The sequence below is a fragment of the Bombus pascuorum genome, chromosome 2 (assembly GCF_905332965.1).
Source record: "Bombus pascuorum chromosome 2, iyBomPasc1.1, whole genome shotgun sequence".
NCBI lineage: Eukaryota > Metazoa > Arthropoda > Insecta > Hymenoptera > Apidae > Bombus > Bombus pascuorum.
Genome location: NC_083489.1, coordinates 22,107,552 through 22,128,370, shown reverse-complemented (window position 1 = coordinate 22,128,370; position 20,819 = coordinate 22,107,552). Strand labels below are relative to the sequence as shown.

The window sequence follows — 20,819 nt, the reverse complement described above, 5'->3', positions numbered from 1 at the left end:
TAGCGCTGGTTAGGAAGGTCCTTCTACCGAGGGTCTAGTCCTTTGGAGGGGCCTTTTTAGTTATTGTTTCAACAGACGTGGCATGCAGGGTGTTCGGTCTATCTGGTTACTGAGCGGATGATTTCCTTGAGTGTGTGACACCAACGTCGCACATGTATGGTCTATCACCGACGCATTCTTTTGTCTATGCGCTATCAATGGCCTCGGCGCTTGAGAAAATCGAAAACCAGATGTAGAGTTTTCTTAGAAGTGGCGATCACTTCAACATATAATATTCACAATATTGTAACAAATATTTAACAATTTTTTAATGTTTCCACCGCGACCATTAGCGGCACGAGTTGTGTTAGAGTATTCAGGTCGTTCCCCTTTAACCTTTCACCTTTAACCGAGAAAAATCCTCATTGTCATAATATTTTAACTATGCACATTGCGTAATAGAGAGAATATTTAAAATAAATGTTGCTATGTAACAATTGAAAACCGAAGGACAAACGCTTTACCGAATTCTCTTTAAAATTTGTTCTACCCTAGATTTTTATTTAGAAAATGAGTCATGTTTCAATAAAGTAATGTTACAACCTTCAGTAATAGTCATCCGCTTTATCATTCCTACATATATCGTGTATATATATAGATACGTTGCATATTATGAAATCTATATAAATGTTTTGATCATAATGTAATTGATAAGCCAAGGAAAGTAATTAAGCAGCTCGGGGGAACTGTGTATAAAATTACGTTCTAATGTAAAAATTAACTAAATTCTATAATTATACTTGTCTAAAAAAATCTATGCTTCTAAATATTATACAATACCATAACGACTACGTAAGTGATTGTGAGAATTCATAATGAAATTTTCTAGATAGCGTATCTAATTTTTGAGAAAAATACATTTATGCTATTTAACAACGTGGACTTCGATAAGAAAAATTTATAATAGCCAGCTTCCATGTTTTAAAGAAAGAGGATAAAGCGATTAAAATATTATCATAAATATAAACTGTTGCATAAAGTTTTCACCAATTCGCGAATGGACTGGCTTTTTTAATCTGTAATTAATCTTACACGGATAACACGCGATAAATCGTTTCTACCGTAACACGTTCCGCTCACATGGGCTTGTTTTATTATCTCGTCCCCGTGGCGTTTTGCATTTCCATAAAACGTATCCCATTTTGCCTGATATAGCCTGCGAAAATGTAAAAAAACACTCGTTCGATAAATGTATCATCGAATATCCAATTAAGACAAAATTCATTACTCAGATAGTGGAATTCTCAACCATTCCTGTTGATCCGTAAATTTTTCTGTTTCAGTTGTGTGCGGCGTCGGGGTGGATGTGGCGTACCGTCAGCACGTCATGGGGTTTTACGTTACGTGAGGATAATTCAACATGCGTATACCGTAATTCAACTCAATTATCAGATTTCGAGGACCAAATATCGAGAAAGAGATAGAAAGATTTCTTATTCGATTTGTTTCATTATTTACAACGTTCTTTATTATGGTGAAAAATTTACGATTAGTATAAATTCTTTTCATAATAGAAAAATATGAAATTTAATATAAAAATCTATTAACTCTTGCCTTACGAAGTTCAAATAGCGCGTGCCATAAATAACAAGCCATTTCACGTTTCGGCTAAGCGCTCAAAGTTGTGCAAATCGCACATATCTTTTGATATGTAAATGCATGTGTAAATCGACATACCACGTCTCTGACACGATACTGGAGGTTCAGGGGTTAAATATTTAAACAATGATACAATAAATTTGTATAAAAGTGAAAAGCTAATATTTATTTGATTAAAATAATTTACACAATTAATTATACGATAGAATAAGGCAGTAGCAAAGATAAAAATAATTGATGAAATGATGATGATTTTTATTAGAAAATGATTCTAAAATTATGTTTTGTGATACTGTTTTGAATAAAACTACACTTTCTACTTGTAATACAATTAAATATGTTTTAATGATATCGCATTCAGTATTAGAAGTTTTATTTTGAATATAAATTAATTTTAATAGAAATATTTAAATACAGATTAATGCAGTTGCATTTTAATGTTTGCATTTTAACGTTGCAATTTTGTATTTGAACGTTTGAATTTTAAGTAACGACTAACGATACAATGTTAATAATAATTTAGATAGAATTTTAACAGGAAATAATAATGGCTTTATTATCAGAGAAATTGCTCTTATTACTTATTTTCAAATTTAAAGCCAGAAGAGTCATAGGTTCATTTTAAAGATGAACAATTTTTATATGAATTGAAATTTGAGAAAGAACTTGGATATTAATTTTCTGGAAGAAGTGTCTCTCGAAAGAAATCTGAGAAAAGATAAAAAATAATAAAGGTTTAAGATAAGAAAGTAAGAGAAAACCAGTCTTCTTTGGTCTTTTGTCGTCATCTTTTTTACTTTCATTATTTTTAAAAGAAATCCTTATCTACTATTTATGAATTATTTCATATCCAGTTATATATATTACAACTTATGTTGAACATTTAAATTAAAACTCACAATAATGATTTGATATATACGAATTTTTAATTTATTTGAGGTGAATAATTAGGGTTGTTTGATAAAGAAACGACTAGATGAATTTATAATGACAAGATGTATTGAAACAAATATGTATATATACAGAGATAATGTATGCTGATTTTGATCATCGTTCACTCAATGCTACAATACAAAAAAGAATATATAATAGAGAATACATTGCCAAAGTTGACTTTTAAACTCTAGCTGAAGATTACACGAAACAGGAATAACAATCTAGATCTTGTAACCCAAAATGACATTAGTATTCAAAGGTACAATAATATAATTCAACTTGAAATTCCATAAAAGATATTACTTAGAGAACACGAAGTTGGCACCCATATATTTATTTTTATTTTATTTTTTTATTACCAATGAGATATAACACTTTACCAAATGTCCTTTAGGACAAATTGTAAAAACCAAAACAAACTATAAAAAAAAAAAAAAAACGAAACTTTTTCTACGCCCATGAGCCGCTACATATTATTTAAACTAAAATGTTCTAAGAATTGTTTAATGAATTCCTTTCTAGATAAATTCCTTTTCCATTTCTCAATTATTATAAAAATATTATTTTATGCATATAATTTATATAGCATTGTTAATTTTACCGAATTTTATCTTGATATACATGAAAATACGTATAACTTCGTAGAGTGATGTGGGTGTCCTTGTATAATTACCGACTAATAATATTCCTTTCGCTGCTACTGGTGACTACAGTCCCTCTCCATAAAATGCCACTGAGGTATTACGGACGATTATAATCGCTCTGCGTAAGATGCCGCGTATTGTACATACGACGAGTATTGTCCATCCTCAAGCCTTTTATTAACAATAAAATGGTGTAACGAGAGAGCAGTCTATATGTTGTCCTCTTTCCACAATGAAGAATTGGTTGACACGAAACGTTATTATTGCACACAAAAAGTTATTAAAAAACCGGAGCGTGTTGTCGATTATAATAATAGATTGATGGGAACTGTGGAGTGAATCGCGATACTAGTGCTAGATTTGGCCTATGTGTAACATTCTGTTTCGAAAAATACCATTATTAAAAGCTATTAGTATCGTACAATTATATTATAGTGTATCATAGTATCATATTCTGTAACGTTATTTGTTTCCAAATTTTAATTAAAAGTGAGTGTGTTAAGAAGTTATAAATATTCCGTTTTGAGGAAAGCTTGTTTCTTCGAAAAACACCATCAGAGCAGCTTGGTTTGCAGTGACGCGTAAACGCGGCCGCTGACGATTTTTCTCGCGCACCGTGCATTGTTTTAGCGCGGCGGCTCATTCAGCGGGAGTGCCGCGGCGGAGATGCCGCAGTGAAAGAGATATTAGCGAAATTACAAGTTGTAAAATCTGGCTTGTAGAATTCTGTTGCGAAATGTTTTTACAATTGTACAAACTTCAAGTTAAATCAGTAATATTATTACTGCACTTTGCAAATGTCAATATAGCAAAATAGCAAAATACCAAAATAGCAAAATACCAAAATAGCAAAATAGAAAAATAGAAAAAAAGCAAAATAGTAAAAATAGCAAAACGATAAGGGGGCTATGGAAGATTTTAAGATTACTTTTGTAGCAGCGCATGAGTCAACGAAAGATTCGAATCGGGAGTGACCCACATTGTTGTGCATTGAGGTGTCAACGTTGTTTTTCTTTGCCAGGTTCAAAGATTAAACGAATTCCGGACAAAATATTATCGCTATTATTTGTAATCGTCAACCGGAGTTACATTCAAGCATTGTATAATACCCACCGGTTGATACACATAGTCGAACGTGCTCTCTAGGGCAATCAGTATAGTGAATCGGTATCGTGAGGGCATCATATAGAATTAATAATAATAAGATTATAATATAGAATTAGCATAGCGAATCTTTATAGTGAGTGAGAGTTTGCGCGCGGCTCACTTAGCGGGAGTGCCGCGGCGGAGATGCCGCAGTGAAAGAGATATTAGCGAAATTACAAGTTGTAAAATCTGGCTTGTAGAATTTTGTTGCGAAATGTTTTTACAATTTTACAAACTTCAAGTTAAGTAAGTAATATTATTACTGCACTTTACAAATGTCAATATAGCAAAATAGCAAAATAGCAAAATAGCAAAATAGCAAAATAGCAAAACAGTAGCGTCGCGTCGGTTCGAGATTATTTCACGTTCCGCACTGAAGGTGAGATATTCGTACTCCAATTAGTAATAACAATTGATTTATTATAAAACTTACAGAGTAACGGTATGTAATAACCGGTATTATAAAACTTACAGAGTAACAGAATGTCACATTAACAGAACAGAAATAGGAATGGAACGAGTGCTGACTTGGGAGGATTTTTATATAGGGATTATCCCTGGATGCCGTCACACAGGTATGCTTAATTGTAGTTTTGATGACTATAGTATGCGAATTGGTATATAAAATATGATTATCCTATATTCTGAGTTCACCGTGACATTGAGCGAGCGACGATAATGACTGGCATACACTATCTCTGTACTTGTATTTAATAAAGTGATTTTGATATACGTTGATTATTACAATCTTATCACTGATCGCTTTAATAAACCAACGCGTATAATAATCCACCTCACTTTTATATAGATTTACCATACCATACATTTTGTATACGCCCATTGAGCCATCCTTTTATTTTTTATAAAAACAATATTAAAACGTATAAGTCGAAGACTGACTAATTTAGAAAATATTTTTGCTTCATATTAATAATGAAATATTTTTGAATATTCTAAGTAGAGCTTTTTACAATTACAGAATTCAGCTCAGTTGAAACCGTAGATTGAATTTTATAATTGTTAGAAACGATTGGTTTATTTCACAAATTTTTGCAGTGTTTGATTAAAATGTTTTCAATTATCCATTGTAGAGGAGTTATAATAGACAAACGATCTTGCGAATTTCGTGTAGCTGACTTACCAGAGAAACTAAAAACCCACAAAATTGCTTTGTCACAAAATTATTTATATTTAATAATAATTGTATTGATATGTAAATATAAATAATTTTGTGGGTTTTTAGTTTCTCTGGTAAGTCAGCTACACGAAATTCGCAAGATTCTTTGTCTATTATAACTATTAATAATAATTGTATTGATGTGTAATGTATTTCTAAAAAGAATTACAAAACTCGAAGCACTTAACTCACGAAAATTTTGGCATAGAACTACATCAAAAATTGCAAACCTCTAATTTTTTCAGCTCCGATAAGATATCAGAACATTATTGATGCCTACGTAGGGCTTACAAGATATCAATATAATGTTATACCTATTATTTGTATAATATCATTTACATAAAATAGGTATATGTAATATTTGTAATATTGTACTTTGTATTATTTTTATTTTATTTCATAATCAAAATGAACAAAATTCGTAAAGTTAGTGTTTTTACGTTGTAGACTTTTCTAACTGATTGCGTATACATATGTAATTCATATAAAATATAATATATAATAATACTAGCATTGAAATCTTGTAGCCTGTAACTTATAAAATACCGAGAATATTAATTCGATTGGGCAAGAGGCTCCTAATAATTCTTCAATCCTATAATTTCATTTTCGGCAGATTTACGATGCTTACGATCAAAGAAAATAAAAAGGTAAGAGAAAGAGGACTTTAGAAAGTTCGAGATTCCTTCGTTAAACGCTAAACCTTGACACTAGAACGAATTAAGACCAAAAAGGCAATCTAGCGAGAATATTTTTTATTTTTTTTTTGGAAGGCAGTCGGCCAGTCGTGAATCGAATCCACAAAAAATCTAATTTCGATGCTGGGATTAGATTAGCGACAAGCGGAAGCTTTCGCCAACGGAAACCGCTCGAACGAGGTTATCGGCGACGATTACCGAAATTTTCCGATATCCCGTACAGACTGGCGTTTTTCCGCTCGCATCACCGTGACATCGATCGTAAAGAGCATCTTCCATAGTCGTAGGTCAGCATGCGGAAAAACACGCACGCAGATCACTGGAGCGCGCCGCGAAGCTTATTTTCGAGAGAGAAATGGCCTGTGTCTGTAGTTTACCGTTCTACCGGCATTATTTTTACGGTGAAACGTATCGTACACGTGCACAGAGAATATCATGGGAGGGAAGAAATTGAGAAAAATGTTTTACATTTTCAACGTTATTGCATTACTTTCGGACCAGGAAATCGGTGCTCCTCGTGTAACGTAGTTGAATACCTCCATAGGAATTTGGAACTTGATGCTTCCTTTGTAACGATCACAGCTTCCGTTCGACCATCATACTTTTCCATGTAATATTAAATAGGATCGTTCGTGGATCTCCCTTTTGATTTAGAGTTTGGCTTTAGTTACAGAATATTTTGTTTGTCAAAATTAGATGCAAATTACGTAGGAAGACTATAGGAGAAAAACACAACAGATGTGGGTGTTTCACATTTTTTATCCTTCTTCAGGACACCAGCTTTAGAGTCCAGTACGTTTTCAATTAATGTTATGTTACCAAAATTGTAATTTTATTAGGTTTCGGAGGAAAATATCCATTTTCCCAACCTATTTATAATTTTAAGAATCTTATTCGTCTTAATATTAAAATATTGAGAATTATACTATTGAAGATGTTAAAATATTATTTGTTTTAACAATTATATCTTTGGCATACACCTAGTAGGTTTTTCTCATTTTTAGCTGTTTTGTATTTAAATATTCCTTCTTAATCATAAAATGACATTAAAATAAAGAAACTAGAAAAACTATATTAATCATGTATTTTCATATTATAAATTGAGTATTAAAGATTATTGACGAAAATTAATACCTACTTTTTTCTATTATTATTAACTGTTAATATCATATCAATCAGGCTTATTAGCAACAATTTGAAAGAAATGCTTTGTATTATAAATATTTTTGTTTCTTTTATGAATTTTAACAAATCTTGTGTTCCTTTAAGTTGTCTTTAAGAGAAAGCTTTAGTTTATATCTATGATAGAATATTTAAATTAAATTATAATTTGAGCAGCTTCAGATTAACAATAAATAGTCTGTTATCATATAGAGACTGGGTATTTTTATAATAATTTCTTCAGAATTTTAGCATGATTAGTTCTAATTTGCGAAATACAGTATACAAACAACGAGAAACTAAAATATTTCACCAACTCAATTCTAGATATATCAAGCAAATTAAATGAGCAATTCATCTTGTTTTGAATAGACACATGATCTGTGTGCGTTATAATGCTCATGGAAAAGTTAGAGAGAGTAAACAAGATTCGCGCGAACGAGCTCTTCTTGATAAAGATAATCTAATCTGTTAACGTCACACACTTTTATTTATTTCATAAAATAAATCTTCGAAATTACAGTTTCTATATTGCGAAAATAAGTAAGTTCAATCTTATTTGGAATGAAACTTTCGCGAAGGAAATAAAAAAGTATCGCTGCAAAAGTGACGTAGCTCGAAAGAAGTTATTTGAAAATTCCTTAATAGTTTTTAGAATTCACTACAAGAGAAATTCTTTGGGGTTCTGTTACAAGGAGAAAATAGGAATTTTGGAAATAGATTCTATTAAAATAAAATTTGTTTCATGAGCATTATTTTATTATTTCTATCGATAAATTCAATAAACAAAACAATATGTCGTTACGTCGTTATGTTCGGAAACAATCCTCAACATCTTTAAACATGTATTGTTTAATTCCCTCACTTTCTTTTTATTACTGATTTACTATTAATTCTGTATGCTTTGGTACAATTCACATATTGTTACTACAAATCGATCAAAATGTCCATTGTTTCAAAAAATCTGAAAAAATTATAAGTTAATAAACATGACAGGAAGCTACATCTGTAAAAATATAAGTGTTATCACTTGATAACTTCAATAAAAGATTGGTATTTTAAAACTTTCTTAACTTTCTAGAAATAGATTTTCCACTCAAAAAATCTAGAAAAATTTGCAGATATGTAATACTGCATGATGTTTTGCATAATTCTTTATAGCATATTATTGAACTGGTCATCGCTTCTAAGAAAGCACTGAAGCCATCGGCAGCGTATAGACAAAAGACTGGGTCGAAGGCAGACCATAAGCTGTAGACGTAACAGCCATTAACGTGTTATAAGCTTCTTTCACGAATATTATGTAATCAGTCGAAATTTGCAAATGTTGGATGTTTATCGGAGCAAGAGAGAATACGTGAAATTTGCATGGTCATTTCGTAGTTTTGTTAGTAGTACTTCATGTTCTCTATCAAGCGATAAACCTAGTCCAACGGGACTATTTCTAATTGTTAATACCATAATTCATGTTATCGTGTTGGTACAATTCATACATTGTTATACTACAAACACACTGAAGTGTTCAGATACTTATGAAGTATGAATACACTCACATTTTTTTTTTTATAGTTTATTTTGGTTTTTGCAATTTGTCCTGAAGGACATTTGGTAAAGTGTTATATCTTATTGGTAATAAAAAATAAATATAGCATGTGGGTGGCTACCCCCAGCGGGGTGCCAACTTCGTGTTTTCTAATTTATATCTTTTATGTCACTCACATTTAACTTAACTATTTGCTGTCATGTTACTTATCGAACAAATCAAAAACTCAAAGAAGCGCTATCAATGAGTGTGCGGTAAACAATCAATGTCGGAAAGTGCATCGAGGTAATCGAATCAAACGAGCAAAGCTCGTTATTCTTTATTGAACGAATCGCATTAACTTATTACTAAATATGCCTACAGCGGGATTTAGTGTGGGAAAAGTCAACACAGAATCACAATTCTACGAGTACTTACCGTAGTGCGTTCGGCAAATTGCAAATTCGCAGATATGCCTCGTCGTTGCAGATTGCATTCCGTTAGTCTCTATGGAAATGCGTGTTTTCCATGCATATTGAGCACTGAAATATGATCGAATGGATATGTTGCAAATTAAGAGCTGCACGCACGTTGAGCAAGAATTGAAAGAAAATTTGATTTTACGAACGTCGTGGTCGTACTATGATTTCCTGAATTCTCGTTAGATTTCTCTTTCTCTTTTCTTTTTTCCCCTTTTCTATGCATCTTTTTTTATTTCAACGTTGTTTGGTTAAATTGCATATTTAAATTCTATATTTTTAGAATAATATACGAACATATTGTTTTGATATAATCAATATGAGATTACGCTGTTTACTGGATCCACTAACGAGTTTCTAACGAACTCTTTAAACGTGAACACGTCAAATGATGTAGTTTATACATAAAAATTGTAGATACGGAAGACATGTATGCGCATTAATATTTTACTTTACCTTCTTAATGCGTTTCATTAGACCCACGTAACTGTATTATTTTCCCTTCTTATTAACAAATTTGAAAGCAATTGATCTATTTATAATAATTTTTAATTTCTAGTTTTTAAATCAAATGGCATTTCAGAATACTTAGAAAATATTTGCAGAAATCATGCTTTTAAGCATTAATTTATATACTGGAATACTTGGAACTTTTAGGATATTTAGAATGTTCAGAATTTATTTTAATAAATATATTTAGTCTTTTTTATTTACATCCCCACATTATATTCTTGGACATTTCCAGAATGTTTTCCGTATTTGCAAAAATAATGCATTTAAGAGTTAGCCTAGATATGAAAATTTAGTCTTCTTTATTTTCTTACAGTATGTTCGTTGGTTTTTCTAAATAAAGACTGCGTACTGGTAGTATGGAAAACTGGAAGTATCAATTACAACGTAAAAGTATTTGAACAAATTAAAATAAACTTCCACTTTCCACACCAACGCTTTTTTTTAACTCGAACACCCGTCCTCGAATTAAGCTCAAGTTTTAAATAAAGTTTGTTTGATTCCCTTCTTCTAATTAAGTATTCTCAGAAAGCACCTTTTGACAAACTAGATTATTTAAATGTCTACTTTTACTATATTCTTACATACAAATGGAAAGGAAAATAAACATAAGCTACTTGAAATTTAAACAAACAAATATTTGCTCTTAATTCTTAATAGAAAATGCTTTCGTCATAAGCCAGTGCCCGTATAATAATATTAATTTTCATGAGAATATATCGAATCGCGTTTCATCCTATATGCGTACACAATTTTAATAATTCCCTTCGAGGTGGCAACTTATCGCAGTTAAAATTTGTATTTTTAAAACCTATGATATTTAGTGATTATAGGAGTGCAAATCAATTTTCGAGCAATTTCAGACATTTTTGGAAATGAATCAAAAACAAAATTTCTGGTAATTATTTAGAAAGCTGCTACGGAATTTCAATGATTTTCAAATGTATTGTAACATTCGACATTTTGAATAATTTTTTTTATTGGTTTTTTAAAACCAAAACCTTTTTTGGTTTTCGAAATATTTGCAAAAAGCAGTCGGCACCACATAGCGAATTCTGCCTACACATACTTTTCTTTTTTTATTAGATCGTTTATTTTGTCAAGATTGGTTTTTTTTTTGGTACATTTTTTAAATTCACAATAAACAATGAATTTGAGTAAAGTGTATTAGGCAAAAGTACCAATACGCGTCGGTAGGACGTAGCTATATTATGTGTCGTGGTTTTACGGTTTTTGTTTATTTTTGTTTTTTGGATTTAAGTCGCAGGGGAGCGGAGCTTTTGTGTATTCTTGTTTGTGTTGTATTTTTGTCCTGAAACTTGGCCGCAAAACAGGACTCTTCGGTGGTTTACTTTTGTGCGCTGTGGGATTTTTGGGAGGGAGCGGGATGAGAGGCAAGGGGAGGGGGCTGCCTACACATACTATGTATGTAGCTGTGACACAGTCATAAGCATAGTCAACACGTTCGACGCTCGGCGATCTGTTTACATTCATCAGCTGTGAACCTTTTTATGTTTGTACCATACTTTACAAACCTCAATGGTCATTCACAATTGTACGTGCGGGATTACAGGCAATGTTTTCAAAAATCTGTTCTAACAACAACATGATTTTCGTAGTCGAGTAAGTTGGATTCCCATAGTGGATTCCATAGGTCCAAACAGGTTTTGATATCGCTTTGTATAATGTAATTTTACTTTGCGTGTTTACGTAGGAACGTCGACCGATGAGTCAGTAGAATGTTTTAAATTTTGATTTCAGCTGTTTTGATTTGTTTAAGATATGCTGTTTGCATGTCAATCTTCTGTCCAGAATCGTGCCTAGATATCTGACTGACTCTTTATCTGAAACAGGTATATTGTTTATCGTCACCTGTGGGCAAGTTTGTTTTCGTATCGTGAAAGTTATATGACTAGACATGTTTTCATCGATTTTGAAGCGCCATTTGTGGGACCATTTTTCCATAGAGTCGACGCCTCGCTGAAGAGTTAAGGAGGCAATTATGGGGTCTGAGTGGGATGCTAATAAAGTTGTGTCATCGTCAAATGGCACCCCGCTGGGGGTGGCCACCCACATGCTATATTTATTTTTATTTTATTTTTTTTCACCAATAAGATATAACACTTTACCAAATGTTCTTCAGGACAAATTGTAAAAAAAAACCAAAAAAAAAAAAAAAAAAATCTTTACTTTTGCATATCCATGACCTGAAGACCGCTGTTACGAAGAGAATAGAATTTAGTAAAACAAAAAAGTTCGAAATAAGAAGAGGTCCATATTATTGTGCCCTTGAATATAAATTATATTTTGGGTTACAATATCTATAACCAAAAGAGCTATAAATACATTTCTATTATTGTTTCTTGTAGTCTTCAGCTAGAGCTACAAGGTTAACTTTTTGGTAATGTCTTTTGCTATAAATATATTATTATTTAATTTGTACTTGTCCAGCTGGACATTTGGTAATTTTTTCTAGCTTAATACTATAAATATACTGTTACGTCGAGTAGCACTCTCCTCCACCGGATCGCGTGTCGCGGGCAGGCTGGCAAGCAGAAGTCTATACATTGTCGCGGCGCGCCCTTTAATATCGTGTTTTTAACCGTCGCCGGCGGCCCGCGGTAGGTGATCCGGTGTCGTATATCAACACAATGCATCGACGAGCGTACTGTTGCCGTCTGGCCGCAAGTTCCAGAGACTTCGATTCGGATCGGTTTGATTTTACGTGTTCGTTGGCGCGTGCGGTGGCGTGATCCTGGGATCAACAATGCAAAACTATAATTTTAGAAATATAATAAAATATAATTTTTAGAAATATACAATCCAATCTTTTATTTACATAGACGCAACGTAATCTATATAAAAAATAATATTGAAATTTTTTCGTATCATTTATCTTTTGACGGCTATTTCAAAGACAAAAATTTGTTAGTATCTTGTACATGTATGTATATATTTACAGTAACTCACACTTCTTTTGCTTAATATAGCAATTAGCTGATTTTCTTTTATTTAGCATACTTCGAAGGTCATAGTTCGAAGAGGAAGCGAATTTTACAAAAATTCCATCAATTAAGTATTGATAAATAATTCCACCAGTTAAGTTTTATCTTATCGCATTCCTCTAATTTATTTCCAACCGATTTTCACTTACATTATAATTTCGTTCACTTTGCACTTTCGTTAAGGAAATTATAATGGTGGAGAAATTATAATTTATAAAAATGTTCTAATAGTAAAAGGTTAAAATATTACAATGCAAATTTAATTAAAATTTGAAGTTATTGAATTATGAAGTAATCTCATTCTCGTTTATTGTGCAATGAAGGTATGAGTAGGTAATTAAATAAAAAAGAAAAATTATTCAGTTAAGAATATCCAATTTGTACCTGTATGATTTATGGCTGAGATTATGTTTTCCTACTAAGGAAATAAATGCCTAGGTAGAACGGAAGATAGTGTTGCTTTTAATCTGCTACTGAATCTAAATCTTCTTCTTGATTTATTGCAAAGAATATAGCAAGTAATTGTGAGAAAACCAAGTATAATTTTAGATCTATCATGAAATTATTTATTAATTTTTGTTATGATTTAAAAACAAATTAATTAATAATAACATTTTCCTTCCTTTAATGTTATAAAAATTAATTGCAGGATTTTTTACAAGCCTGAAATGCACGAAAATTTTAATGTTGAAATTAATTCCCCTAAACAAGGTTATACATATACGTTTGGGGGAAGAAGTGAAAATACAAATAAGAGAACAAAGCAACTAGATTTTTCACGAAGACAAATCTATTTAGAAAAAGGACATTTTTATTAAAACGAAATTTTTAGTGAATAGTTTAGTGATAGGGGTGTTTATTAAATATAGAAAGGAAAATTTTATACTTTTATGAACAAAACGTATTATTATGTTCAAAAAGTCAAAATATCTTGAGTTATGTATCTTTTATAAACTCGAGTTTATTATGATATTTTTTTTATAAAATCGAGTGACTTCTCTTCTTTTTTCGGACATATTACACCGGAAGTTGCTGCTGATTCCGGATTTTGAACTGTTAGGATTACTTATGCACGCATGATTAGTTCTTAAAGTCAATATATCTTTTTCGATACTTCAGATACTATTTTGTACGTACAGCACAAGAGAAGTTGCTCCAAACTTTTATTGAAAATCCAAGCTTTGTAAGTAATAAAAAAACATACCAGCGAAAAAGATATTCAATTTCTGGAAATTGTCCAAATCTTTCAATTTCATTGAAAATCCCAAGTTTATATTAGAAAAGTAAATTTCAGGTTCTGAAATTCTGTTCAAAGATTTGGATGAAAATGGTGGTTTTACACCAGGACAATAGAATAGTAGAAGAAATAATGGATTTTAAATTGGAGTATGATTGCAACAAAATAAATTCCAGGAATTTGTAATTTTGATCGAAATCGTGATTTTGTATTAAGAAAATAAAATAGCAGGAGAAATATTCGATTTCAAGGTATGTCAAGAATTTTTCTTTTTTATTATTTAATTTGTACTTTACAATTTATCCAGCTGGACATTTGGTAAATTCCAAGAATTTAACGCAACTTCCTTACGCACATTTATTTAATTTATATAACGTACATTTCCTTCCTACTGTTCAAATTAATTCTATTTCATTTATTAAATTTGCTTAATTACTATTTCCTATTAAATCACTCACAATAACTAAAAATTAGCAAAAGAAAGAAAAACAAATAAAAGATAGTAATTTAGGAAACTTTATTGCATATTCTTAGACTATATTCAGAATCATATAAATAACATTTACATCACCTAATTTACATTGCAATATGGAATAATGAAAACATTGTACAAGAAAAGGAAGTTGCATTAGCAATTATAATACAGAAACTCTGTAAACAAGAAACATAACAAATATATTAACAAACATGCCCAGAAGAGAAATTCTCTTAAGCCACAATAATAACAGAATAAGTAATTTGAACTGTCCTGCACAATTAAATTAACATTATCAGTGAAATTTTACAAATTGCAAATTATTTGCCACTTATTGATATTAATACATTATTTTGTATAGTAACTTTTTAAACAGATCACATGGTTTCAAAAATGATAAAACTCAACGTATGATTCCAATTAAGAATATGCTTCGCTAGTAATGTTTATGCATTTATAGAAAATTTAAAGATACAAAAATACGCAGAACGTATCAAATATACAAAAGAACATAAAATGTCCAAAGTACAGTACATTTTATAATATATGGTGAACGAAACAAATTTCTATTTAAATTCTATTTCTTTATTTATATTCATAAAGATATGAATTTGCAAAAACAGTCACAGTCCACTGATTACCTATTATAATAATTAATGCGAGTATAAATAACCAACTGAAAAAAAAGAAAATAATCTGTCGTATGTTCATTAAAACATATAATATGAATCTTTGTAAATATTGTAAATAAACCTATTTAACACCCCCTCCCCCTCCCTCTCATTCCGCCCCTTCCCAAAAATCCCACAGCACACAAAAAGTAGACTGCCGAAGCGTCCTGTTTTGTGGCCAAGTTTCAGGACATAAAAGATATAACTTAGAAAAAACGAAGCTGGCACCCCGCTGGGGGTAGCCACCCACATGCTATATTTATTTTTATTTTATTTTTTTTATCACTAAGATAAATTTTACCAAATGTCCTTCAGGATAAATTGTAAAAACCAAAATAAAAAAAAAAAAATTTCAGGACAAAAAATACAACATAAACAAGAATACACAAAAGTCCGCTCCCCAGCGGCTTAAATCCAAAAACACAAGAATGAAAAACACAAAAAACTGTAAAAACTACGACACATAATATAGCACGGCTACGTCGTACCGTTGCGTATCGGTACCTTTGCCTAACACCTTATGCTAATTCATAGTTTAAATGAATTACATTCAATGTATAAAAAACTATCTTGGCATAAATAAACACAAAAAAAGACATATAATATGAATACACATGAAGTAAAAATAATAATAAAACGCGTTAAGTTGGACATTAACGTGGAAAGTTACTGTGCATACCATGACAGCAAGCAAATATTCCAATATAAGGTAGGGGTGAAACCCAATAGTGCAAGTAATGAATGGACATATTGATTCATTTGTTGGTGGGTTCTCATTTGGATAGCAATAGTACGTTACACGATAGAACTGGTGGACAGCACTTGCAGTGCATTCGGTTGCGGTATGATCAGCCACTTGGTAATACGAAATATACATGTATATTATTGTACATGTGTATTCGACGCAACGGTCCAGTGCATATTTCTCGTATTAGCTTTATCCACGCATGGCCATGCACTACAAGTGACATTAGTGCATCTTGTCTTCCGCAAAATTACTATAACACGCGCGAAATATCTGAGTTTCACTGCGAATTTCTACCATGTAGCGCAAAATTTAGCATATAGCGCGTGAAATCGTGGAAAATGCGTGAAATTGAGACAAAAAGATGTATAAACGAATGTCAGATTTTATCTCGATTAAATCGTTAAAGCGGTTATTAGAACTCGGTTTTTATTCCTATTCGAGCATATTGTTTATTGTTTACCATTTAATTACTTATAAATTTCGCATTTAATGTTTATATTGTAAAATATTTCATTGATCGTTTATCATTCATTTACCATTCATCATTTATAAATTTTATATTATAAAATATTTTCTTACCGTTTATAAAGTTATTACATTTTTAAAGGGCGATTAAAAAATTGTATATTTTAAATACAAAAATAATTAATACGAAGTAACAATAACGAATTGTTTTCTCACTTATATTTGCATAATAATACAGTATTATATAAATTCCAGTTATGTATAAAACCCATTATATTATTATTATCAAAAGTTACTGTAGAATTCCATAAACTGAAATATTATCTATTCGAGTATATTATTTTAAAACTTACATTCAGAGTTTTCTTTTATTATTTTCTTAGTCACAATATGTACTTTAAATAAAGATAAGTAACTTCTATAATATATTCAAGGAAACGTTTAAATATCTGATAATAAAAAGAAATTCATTTATAACAAAGGTATTACATATAGACATTAATGCATCCTCACAAACTAGCGTTTAAGACTATATTAATCTGAAGAGCATATTTCATGCACAGTATTTTATATACAGCAAATTCTTAAAATAAAGATATAGTGTGATGGATATAAAAATACAATAACAATAAATTAAACTCCTAATTTTCTAAATTTCTCAGATTTATATTTCGACATTTACGAATCTGAAGAGTATATTTCATACACAGTATTTTATATACAGCAAATTCTTAAAATAAAGATACAGTATGATGGATATAAAAATACAATAACAGTAATTTAAACTCCTAATTTTCTAAATTTCTCAGATTTATATTTCGACATTTACGAATCTGAAGAGTATATTTCATACACAGTATTTTATATACAGCAAATTCTTAAAATAAAGATATAGTGTGATGGATATAAAAATACAATAACAATAAATTAAACTCCTAATTTTCTAAATTTCTCAGATTTATATTTCGACATTTACGAATCTGAAGAGTATATTTCATACACAGTATTTTATATACAGCAAATTCTTGAAATAAAGATATAGTGTGCAACATCTAGTTGGGAAACAGAGTTTTTAACGTTCTAATATCTCGCGGTATGGTTTATCCCTTTCACAGGGAAATTTTCCGTCAATCAACAGAATTTCACTCGGCTTCACTCCCAGAGGTGTGAATAGAGAAATCGCGCGATACAACACGATGCTCTTTTTTGCAAAATTCCTGGTGCAGAACTTGTACGGGCATCTGTTGTGTATCTGTTTGGAAATGAACGACAATGAAAGGCGTAAAACATCGCGACGTAGTTTTATGTTGGCGAGTATGGTCGTACAACGACGACAAAGAGTCACGAGACTGCGAATAATTCGTGGACTAGACTTATTTGCGGGATAAAATAAGCGCCGTTCCGCGAGACGGGATGCAAACGACGATAAAGCAGGATTTACAGGGAAATAGCTGTCGAACAGCGGTTTTTCACGCTAGAAAAGATTAAACGATCTTGTTGCAACGTTCTTCTTCGGCGGTCATGTCCTGACAGGCGTATTTTTGTCAGCTATTGTAAAAGAAGAGTTGCAAACTGAATCCGGATCGTTTCAGCTTCGAATTATAGGCTGTTGGAAGTTTGCTTTGCTTCGAATTATTTTGTACTTTTTGCGATCAAACGTGCTGTTTAATCACGTTGAAGATCAATTTGCGTGTATCATGTTCATTAGAAGGGTTGGAAAAAAGGATTGGGAAAAGTTTGGACAAGTATGTACAATAGTTCACAAAAGTATTTCGTATGAATGTTATAAATACTATACGTGTGTTATACGAAACATTTTAAAATTTAACTAGAACTACAATAATAACTATAGTAATCGTATTTGTAATATTTGATAAACTGTAATATTTTTTCTTTTTTTTATTTTGTTTTTTTTTACAATTTGTCCTGGAGGACATTTGAACTGGATTATCAAAATATTTGAACTGTATGTTATTCTTTGTATCAGTAAGCCTCAATAATTTTACTAAGAACATCTTTAACACTAATTGAATATTTAAGATCATGTTGATTAATATTCCAATGTTGTTATATTAACTTCCTATCAAGTTTACATTTACAATATGTGTCTTGTAATTTTCATACATAGTCCTGAATTAGTTTTAAATTTTATTTACCCTGTTGCAGTGCTAATTTTTTTTTTTTTTAGTTTATTTTGGTTTTTACAATTTGTCCTGAAGGACATTTGGTAAAGTGTTATATCTCATTGGTAATAAAAAATAAATATAGCATGTGGGTGGCTACCCCCAGCAGGGTGCCATCTTCGTGTTTTCTAAGTTATATCTTTTATGTTGCAGTGCTAATGAAATTTCAAAATGTTTCGTATAATGTAGATACTATATACATGCACAAAAATTGTCTATATATTCGAATACTTTCGCGCTGGGTATAGTTTATTGGAAAAATGTAGAAGATTTGCAAACTAAATAACATAAATGTAGTATAAAACGTTTGTATGCAATTTCGATTAGAAACTTAAAGAAACGTAGGGACATTTGTAGAAAAAGGGAAATGTTTCATTTCAATGAAATTAAAATATAAATTAACACAAGCGATATACAAAACAGTCACGTATAGTACAAAAGATACATACAATTTTTTCTTTTCGCATCTTTGCAGTCACATAAACACGCTGGCTTCAATTTACTTGATTATTATTGGCATGCAAATGGAATTAAATTAGTAAATAAATATACAAATATTTATTAAAAAATTATAACCAGAGACGATTTTATTGTACTCACCAAGCAACTAAAGGATCAGTCTTGGGAATTAACATATTATTTGTATGACACTATTAAAGATTGACTTTAAGACGATTTTTCAAACGAACTTTGCAATGTATAATTTATTACATAATCTCAAATATTGTTGAGACGGCAAAAATCTATGATTAAAGGCATACGTACCTTAGGATTCATTTTTAAGAAACCGACATTAAATAATTATGAGGATGAAATAGGGTATTTTTCAAAATTAAGAGTCAAATCCGGTCATTTTTCCATATTAAAGTAGTAGTTCTTTTAAAGATTACAGTTTTCTACAAAGAATAAAATTATATTCACAATGAAAAATTAATTCATGAAAAATTAAGTTGCTGTACATCATAAGACTGCTACTCCTAAAAATATTTTTCTTTCTGCTCATTAAATGGAAATTTTTCTGGTTCTATTTCAGAGTAGCATCTGGTTTGATATTCTTCCTAGAGATTACCTGGGCCATCACGCTGTTCGTACAGATCTGCGTCAGGTATACATATTTAACTTTATAAAGCATGCTTTTATTAAAATAAAAAATAATATATAATGAGTATATATTAGATAATATAATATATTTATATTTGGGTATATTTAAAAATACATTATATGAAAAATGTACTGTTATATAAGACATGTATTTTAAAATATATTACATTTCAAGTTTTTCAAATTTCAAATAGAGATTAATATTATTTAATTATGTTTTTTTTTATTTTATTTTGGTTTTTTTACAATTTGTCCTTATGGACATTTGGTAAAGTGTTATATCTTATTGGTGAGAAAAAAAAAATAAAATAAAAATAAATATAGCATGTGGCTGGCTACCCCCAGCGGGGTGCCAGCTTCGTTTTTTCTAAGTTATATCTTTTATGTATTTAATTATGTGTGCGTGAAAAATGGGATTTAAAAAATTTTAAACGCCTCACATACCTAATTACATATTTTTATCAAATTTGCATCATATTGTTTCTATTTTATAATGTTAATGTTATTATTACTGTTGACTGCGGATATTTACGCAAATTTATATTCGTTTAAATTCGATAAAATGAATGAAATCTCAGCAGAGATTTGTTTCGTACACTAAATATTATAACGCGTACTATGCTTTGCATATTTTATATATTTTTATATAATAATATAAAATTAAATAAATATCCGCAGTTTATTCGTTATATTTTATTTTATTTTATTCTATAAATGCTTTTGGATCTGTCACTATGAAAATCGATCGCGTTTAATATTTTCCAATTTCCGACATACCTACAACAATTCGAACATGACCAGTTTTTCACACTTCTTTATGAGAATTCTATAGTTTCTTTCAAATAAATCACGCGTTATTCCGATCCACCTATTTCTTTTCGCTCTTGTGTTCTCTCATTGTCTGTTGAGAATGCTTCAGCCGAATCTCATTGATTTTCTAATACCATTCGAGATATTCCAATAAATGCAAAAACATCGACGAAATGGAGCAAACTATCCGCAAACGAGGATACGAAGATACGA

General features: G+C 30.6%; 1 protein-coding gene across 2 annotated transcripts in view; it reads left to right on the top strand.

The window, feature by feature from the left end:
• The window catches only part of LOC132904615 (uncharacterized), a 234,780-nt gene that overhangs the window by 201,122 nt on the left and 12,839 nt on the right, over window positions 1-20,819 (top strand). The window contains exons 2-3 of one of the 2 annotated variants that reach the window (XM_060955277.1): window positions 1,323-1,383; window positions 19,729-19,800. In XM_060955277.1, coding sequence (XP_060811260.1) covers window positions 1,323-1,383; window positions 19,729-19,800 — 133 coding nt within the window. Of the gene's footprint in view, window positions 1-1,322; window positions 1,411-19,728; window positions 19,801-20,819 lie in introns of both variants that reach the window. The other variant, XM_060955278.1, reaches the window with a different exon arrangement.